We start from the raw sequence: 8,567 nt of genomic DNA on the forward strand, positions 1-8,567 counted from the left end.
TGTGGAATTCAGCACGTGAGTCAGTGTACCTGAAAGTATCTCTGAAATGTCAGCGTTAAGGAATCAGTAAAGTAAAAGGATTACCTGTTAACCTTGGTGTTACAATCAGGAATACTGCTTAGAAAATCTGATATATAATCGACGAAAAATGTACATATTTGTCCTTAAGCGTCATCGGGAAACAGCTGGAGTCTCGGAGCCAACATGTCTGAACAAACATCAGTAAACATGCACATTCCTAAAGCGTTACACAGTGCGTTTGGGAGAAAAAGTTCCTAATCCAACATGACAATTGAATGCACTGTATATAAATCATGCCCCATCACTGCTTTTTCTATAGCAGTCCCATTGTAAAATACTTTGAATCAGATTTGTTACGAGATTCGATTCGACTTTTAGATAAACAATTTTTGGGGAAATGAATACATTTTCTAATATGTAAACAAATGACCATACAGTGCACCTTCACAGACACACAACGCCATCATTAGCACTGCACAACATCAGAAATAATAGCTCTAATTCATATTAAACCTGCTCTCATTAGATTCATTTAGTTTTGGCCCCACAGATTCGTACTCTGAATCTAAAAATCTATTTCAATCATATTTTAGTCATTCAAATGTGTGCTTTAATTCAAGTGAAACATATTTGGTGCACAGGTTGAAGTGTGAATAAGATCATTACTAAAAAAGAACTCGCACCGTTCAGCCGAAAATATCTTAGTAATTATCTCATGACTTTTCCCGCTCTGCTGGTATTTTAGTAAATGTAGTGACGTGTGCAGAGACGATCATCACTCCTCTCCTCTGTGCTGTGATCACAGTGCAGACACACAGAGAGCTGCTGACTGTCTCTGAGCTCCAGACAGACGCGGTGGTGACAGCCTGAACTCTGCTCGCTGTTACGCTCCGCTGTAAATATTATTTGCGGAAATGTTCCAGAGAATTGGAGCAGGGCGGAGAGTTTTAAAACCTAAAACACATTTGGTTTCGCACTTATTGTGCATTCTCTGCTTACGTGGTGTATTTTGTTCCCTGATATTGTCTCCCTGTGAAGCAATTTCTATTAATTCAAATGTTATTTGGAATGAAAGATCTATAGTAATTGCAGAGGTTTTCACAAGTGCTTGGAAAGGAAACATTAACATGCAGCAACATCTATCAAATTAAATTATTGTTCATCATTAAAAAAAAAGCAAATGTCCTTATGTATCTTAACCCTTATTCATCTCACCTCCTTACTCTGTGGCTCTCAACCCCTACATGTAGATGTGAATCTTTAAAACTGGTGCAAAATATGAATGTCATTTTATTTTCAATTTTAATAATTCTCCAGAGCAGCTGTTTATTTTAGAAAACACCCCTTAGAGAGAAGGAATTTGTCTGGGACTATTTTTTTCGGAGTATTTGTACACATTCAGTGCTCGAGGGATAATTGCAGTGAGAAGGGAGGTGTGTGTGCGACTGACTGAATAAAGGACAGCGCCTGTGTTCATGGTAATAAAGGGAAATGATACCCAGTGCAACAGTGTGGCTCATTAGTGCACTTTTTATAGTTATTGGACAACAATGGAGCTCCATGGCACACGGTAATAATAAGTATCAGGCTGTGGAGACACACATTGAAGTCGGGTCTATTTTTTGCCCTTTCATTGGATCATTAGGCAACTAGACTAATACAAAATATCTTTAATATCAGTATTGGTAGTTTGGTAAATTGTATTTCTCCTATATCTTCATCATGAGAGGTTTTACAGCTCAAACCTTACATATATTAAAACCTTGTCTTTATTATGTTTATTTCTGCAGATCTGTCGGAGCAAAGTGAAGGAGACCCAGCAGCAGTTCTTCCACAGCCTGGCAGTGAGGCAGAGCCTGGCCGTGCACTTCAACATCCAGCAGGACTGTGGACACTTCCTGGCTGATGTGCCCGGCCGCCTGCTGCCCTGGGAGGAGGAGGAAGGTTCGGAGGTGGAAGAGGATGAGGAGGAAGATGTGAAGGAGAAAGAGAAAGACATTGAGAGTGTTACCAAGACAACAGACTCCAAAGCTCCAAACGGTAAACTAGATGAAACCCAAGCAGCGGGTCACATGAACACGGTGGGCCGCCTGAGGAGCCGCGTGGTGGTGATCACTCGCGAGGTGCCCTTCCAGACGGTGGCCGACTTTGTCCGGGAGGGCGTGGCGCGACACACCCACAACCCGGAGCTGTACGAGCGGCAGGTCTGCCTCCTGCTGCTGCAGCTGTGCTCCGGCCTGGAGCACATGAAGCCTTACCACGTGACGCACTGCGACCTGCGGCTGGAGAACCTGCTGCTGGTGCACTGCCAACCTGGAAACCCCTGGAATACGGACCCCCTGGAGCCCAACAACAACAACAGCAGCAGCAGCAGTGGGGGGAGCAGCGGTTCTGGTGCGACCCCCGCCGGTGCCGCTGCTGCCGCCGCCAACGCCACCTGCCCCGCCCGCCTCATCATCAGCAACTTCTCTCAAGCCAAACAGAAAACGGCTCTCGTGGCCTCCGACCCCGGAACGCTGCGCGACCAATCACGCCTCGCGCCGGAAATCGTCACAGCGACTCAGTACCGCAAGTGTGACGAGTTCCAGACGGGGATCCTCATCTACGAGATGCTGCACCGGCCGAACCCCTTCGAGGAGACGCCGGAGCTGAAGGAGCGAGAGTACACGTGGGCCGACCTGCCGCCGCTGCCCGTGCGCTCGCTCTACTCTCAGGGCCTGCAGCAGCTCGCCCGCCTGCTGCTCACCGTCAACCCCTCGGAGAGGATCCGCATGTCGGAGGCCCGGGCCTGCCTGCAGTGCCTGCTCTGGGGCCCCCGGGAGGACCTGTTCCAGGCGCTGGGCTGCAGCAGCAGCTCGGGGCCCATGTCGGGGGCGACCTCCAGCCAGCGCGAGGCCACCCTCCAGAACTGGCTGGACCTGAAGCGGACGCTGATGATGATCAAGTTTGCGGAGCGCTCTCTGGACGCGGCGTGCGGCGTGAGCCTGGAGGACTGGCTGTGCTGTCAGTACCTGGCCTTCGCCTCCACGGACACGCTGAGCCGGGTGGTGCACATCCTGCAGCAGCCCCAGCCCCATCCCCAGTCCCAGAGCCATCAAACACAAACCCTCCACCCGACGCAGCCACTCTGAGCTCCTCCAGCCAGCTGTTACTATGGCAACAGGTCCAACTTCCCCCCCCCGTGTGGCCCCCTGTGCTCAGGCTAATGTGTGATGTAAGCGTATAGTCAGCTTTGTTGTTGCAGTGCTCACATAAAACTCCTGGGCTGGGTGTGTCTGTGTTGCCTTCATGGACACATCGCTCCACAGAGTGAGGCGTTCACATCCATCACCATCACGGTTATTCTGAGCGCTCATTAGCAACAGCGGGACGGTTCAGAGTCCCGCAGATGAAGTGGCTGTCTAAAGCAAACTGAATCATTATTATCAGGTTGACGTCATTCTGGCTCCTGGCAGCGACTTCTCTTCTTTCATCACTTCATCTGTTGCTTCAGCCCGTCACATCTCAAGTGTTCAAACGCTAAAAGTTCCAGATTGAAGAGATTTACCAAATGCGTGAGGGGCTTTTTGAAATGTTTCAGTCCTTCAAGACTACAGATATCATGATATTTTAAATAGTTTGCATGGCAGCCGTCTCCACTCCATCAAATGGAATAAAGTGGGGATGTTATATTGTTACACATCAAAACTCTATAGTAATCATCTAAACGTCAGAAAGCATCAGAAATTGAGATATATCTGAGATTTTCAAAACACCATTTTCAGAAGAAGATAAAGAGAAAACACATATTTGGGGGGGAAAACTAATCAAAAAACATAAAAATGAAATACGATTTACCACTGAAGCCAAAGATCTGCCACAAATCATCCACTTAGATAGTTTAAAGATACTTCGACACATTTTTACAAGAGATGTTCATTTCAGTTTGTTACATAATGCAGTCCGACATGACAATAACTAGATTGGGTTTTAGCCCCAAAAGAACAGCCGTGACTCAAATCAGTGAGATGTCACTCTTTGTGGTGAAACGATTACAAAAGCCAGTGTGGAGTTGAACGATGTTGTTCCATGCCACACTTTACACTTTGAACGAGGTAGGTGGTTAACACTGAGCTAATTTCGGCTTATCTTTCAAACACTTTGAAGTGAAAATGGGACACAACTTCTTCGGCTGTTAGCTTGCTTTCTAGTCGGAGTATGTGCAATGACTATTTTTGTTTATTTCCTTTGGAGATAAGAACATTTCAAGCAGTCTTTTACTAACCTTCCATTAGTTCTGTGGCACATAAACTGATCCATTTCCTGCAAGTGAACCGGACTTCTTACGGTGGATGGGAGACAGGGATGTTTCAGGGTCTGTTGCGTTGTTTTTGTCAAGTTGTTTTCGGACGGTTCTGCGTTTACAGATGGCATTTTGCACATTCAGTGTGAACGTCCTCGGTGGAGACTGAACACGCGAGGGTGCAAGAGAGTTTGAGAAAAGTTCCCGGGGGAATTTGAGGAACTGGATTTGTTTTTGCAGCGTGTGGAATGTAAAGGTTTTGCGTGGACTGAAACAGAAATTTTTTTGGACCTGGTCTCATCTGCTTCGGAGACTCGCTCATCTTCCAGCTGAACCGCTTAGTTTCACATATGAAGAAGAATCATCCACAGCCTTGAAGAGAGAGAGAGACTCGCCTCCATTCCTCCTGCCTTGTTTCCCGTCCACTTTCTTGTTATCCTGCCAATACTGTACGACGGCATTAATGCTCACTTCCTGTCACTCAACGGATTCATTCTGCTTTAATTAAATGAGCTCTGTGTTATTGATCAGTACCTTTCAGCTTAGAGTCAGTGGTAGTAGTAGCCTATCAAGCCACCATGAAAACAACTCATTGTATCCACTTTTTACTGCGTTTATGGTGAAACCCCCTGAAAAGCATCGTTAATTCACATATAATCTGTACTTGGTGTTCTTTTCTCTGGTTATCTGCAGCTCTTTAGCTTGTGTCCTGAAATGTCCTGTGATCCTTTTTACTGCAGTACGAGACGGTCCACGGAGCGCAAACGAGACAAAGCAGGTGTGAGTGTGTTGCTGCATTTAAAGGTTTTGTGTACTAAGGAGTGTGTGTGGACAGCACTGGTGGCTGTCCTTGTATCTAGAGATTTAAGCCTTTATATAGTATATATAGTATAAATATATAACCTTTATCTATTTTAATCCACACACTATTTTGTCGCGTACGGAGCACCTCTTTGTCTGTCTTTTAGAAAGTCTAATTATCATTTTATTCATTTTGAAAGCTTGACTTTCTTCGCTTGTTTTGAAGGGAGGGAAATCATTGTCCTACACACAGGATTCATTCACACATATTCTTCTTCAAACACCTTACATACAGAACAATGTACAGTATTTTTACCCCCGTGTAAAGTTTAGGAGATGAACCACTTTGGGAAGAGGCTGGAGAATGACTTTTGAACGCACCATTCAACCCGACATCATCAGCTGTTTCTCTTTCTCTCTCTTTGCATTGTTGATTGCCACTGAACAGAAAAACTGAAGCTCTCTAAGGCTTTCTTTTAAAATGTGTACAGTTTGTCTCCTGGCCTGCCTCCATTTATTGTTGATCAAGTTAACCAACAGTAACAGAACAATAAATATATGTTTTTATAAATACACTTTGTGCCATTGTGCTTGATTTATTTACCCCTCTAGAGAATAACTGGAGTTTTAGTACAGATTGTAAAATAAAGGAGTGGTTTGAAGTAGGTCTGCACGATTTGGGGAAATAATCTAAGTGCGATTTTTCTGACAGATATAGCGATTGCGATTCGCGATTTTGTTTTTAAGCAACCCAACGGAAGTTTATTGTAAAATGCGGCCATATCTCCGGCTAGGAAGGTCGTATCAACGTGCTCCCGTCTCTAGCACCCCCGCAGCCCGAGCTACGAGTGAAAGAACTAAACTTACATGAAACTTCCGTTGGGTTGCTTTAAAGTCAAGCTTCAGTTTAAGATTCACCCTGTAATAGATGTATAACATGTGATGGAGCATTACTAACCTAACTCAGATGGTTTGTTTCACCAAACCATCTAGGAAAACTGCATTGGAAGCCATTTGGAAAGGGCAGGCACTTTCAAAAATACTAGGCAGGTGATTGGATCAATCTGTCTATCACTTCTATCATGGGCCACTTCTGATTGGTTAACAGTGGCTGGTACATGTGGAGCACAGCACTTCTGATTGGTGTGGATGACTGACACACAAGAACAAATAAATAAAATATTTTAAAAAGAATAAATAAATAATAATCGCAGGCTTTGCGATTTCATAATCGCATCATTTAAAATCGCGATTTCAATTTAAAATCGATTAATCGTTCAGCCCTACTTTGAAGTAGATTAAGACAGATTTGTTTGTGATATTTGAAGACTGTTTCAATTGTATTACGTACTTAAGTTATATTGTTAGGATTATAAGCAGTATGGACAGTGACACCCTTGGTTTATATTCATTTCGGACAATCTTTAGCATCAGTCTACTAAAGAATATGAACCCTCCTCAAGCCCTGGGCAGATAATGAGCCTTTAATTATTCATGGTGACCAAACTAAAACTGGAAACAGATTCATCTTCTCAGAGGTTTTGAACATATACCAAAACCACTGTGAATGTTTTAAACCAAAGAGAAACCTGCAATGAATTTAATTTGGTCTTTCTTTGTGAATTTTAAGAAGATGCTCATGTTAAGAGTCTTTGCTGACGTACCTCAAAGATCTCAAAAATGTTCTTTGAATCCAAAGAGTTTTGCTTTGATGTTTCTGTCCACATAGATTGATGCATCTTTTTCCAAATATTTGATTCAAGATTTAAAGATTTTTCTTTGATTAAATATCACAAAGCAAATCCAAAGCACAAACATTCCCAGAACATTTCATCCCAGTGAAATGATGGACTCTTTTTACATGAAACTAAAGCATGTTGTTGAAGTAAATAGTAGAGAAAAATTCACCAGGAGAGTTTTCTCGACTAATAGAATGAATTCTGGGGGTTGGAGCTTAGACTTTCCGACTTTCAATTTAAGGACCACCCTACGTGAGGCTAAACTTCAAGGTTGATGAGGGAGGGCTAAATGTTGTTGGAATTTGAATAAAATTCACCAGGAGAGTTTTATTGATAACGAATTCCGGTGGTTGGAGCTTAAAATAAATGAATTCGAAAATGTACATGGCACTAAGTTGTTTTGTACATTATTCTTTTTGGAACGAGATGTATTTCTGTGCCAACACTACAGCAGCTCCACCACCAGATGGAGACATTTAAAAGGTAAAAAATACAGAATGCACCATTCTCCTGTTGTTGAACCTCATATGAACTGACTAGCCTAAATGCATAAATGTTAAGCATATTAAGTCTTGTAAGGACACATTTATTTTCATTTTCATTTAATCGTTTATTTGAATAGGGACAATGCACATTAATGAACACTTTAGACAAATAATGCTTCAAGTTGAAATATTCCGGATTTTAGCTTTGAGCTAATTTCCATCCGTAGTCCCTGATCTTTTAAACCAAAAGATAAGATGTTGTCTTGACACCGATTTTCTAACATTCTTGGTCCCACTCCTCTTTGTAATCTAAAAGGAGGAAAGAGGAAATCCTTTCCACCTGCTTCTCAGTGTTTCATAGAAAAAATCGATTATGAGGATGCTTTTTATTTGTATTTCTGTCCCTTCAAAATGAATGTATTTCACCTTGCAGATCAGGGAGATTACCACAAGTGGAGATTGGGTTCGCAGGTGAGAGGTTTGTTTGATCAGACTGCACCACTGTTGGCAAACAAAGCTGAGTTTTAATCTCATTATTCCTGTTCATCATGCTCTGTTTGTTTTTCTGTCTTCATCCGCCATCCAATGTCACAGCTGCAGAACATGGCCCCAGAGGAAGAGACAGGATTCTCCACAGACACGCTTTAAGGCACATCAATCATCCAACATCAAAAGAAAAACATAGCCTCGCTGTCTCTGCATTGATATAACCTGTAACCAATTACAGTGTAGGTTTTCCTCATTGTGCCTTAGTGGAGAGAAACTCCCTCTGGAGAGAACTTTGGGGTTTTAGCCTTTGCAGACAATGTACATGCGAAATAACCAATAATACACTACAGGAGAAGGGGAACCCCAAAAAGCTTACTGTATGTTGCCTTCAAAACATATCAACCAGAACTTTTTCTCATAAATTACTCAATTAAAACAAAGACATTTCCCAATACTATAATACATTGTGGCTTTATTGATGCTAAATAATGCATCAGTGCTTTAAGTTTCAGTAATAATTAATAACATTGTGAATATCCCTCTGCTGATGTTTATCATCATACAACTCGACTAGTGATCTATAAAGCAATCATGCATGATTTATGAATGAATCATTAACCCCTTTATATTAGATGCCTCATTAGAAAGTGGCACTTTGAGATTTTACTTAAGCATTCAAGTGTTATAAGTAGGCCTAGTGAAGAGTACTTTAATGTACTGGGAGAGTATGAATAGATAGCCTTCAGAGGT

At 42.6% G+C, this 8,567-nt stretch overlaps 1 protein-coding gene across 2 annotated transcripts in view; it reads left to right on the top strand.

Moving 5' to 3' along the window:
* peak1 (pseudopodium-enriched atypical kinase 1) overlaps nucleotides 1-5,679 on the top strand; it is a 100,740-nt gene extending 95,061 nt beyond the window's left edge. For both annotated transcript variants that reach the window (XM_034149113.1, XM_034149114.1), the window contains one exon: nucleotides 1,812-5,679. In XM_034149113.1, the coding sequence (XP_034005004.1) occupies nucleotides 1,812-3,152 (1,341 nt within the window). In that variant the 3' untranslated portion in view covers nucleotides 3,153-5,679. The remainder of the gene's footprint in view (nucleotides 1-1,811) is intronic.
* Nucleotides 5,680-8,567: the final 2,888 nt, after the last annotated feature.

The sequence above is a fragment of the Trematomus bernacchii genome, unplaced genomic scaffold (genome assembly GCF_902827165.1).
Source record: "Trematomus bernacchii unplaced genomic scaffold, fTreBer1.1, whole genome shotgun sequence".
In the NCBI taxonomy this organism is placed as follows: domain Eukaryota; kingdom Metazoa; phylum Chordata; class Actinopteri; order Perciformes; family Nototheniidae; genus Trematomus; species Trematomus bernacchii.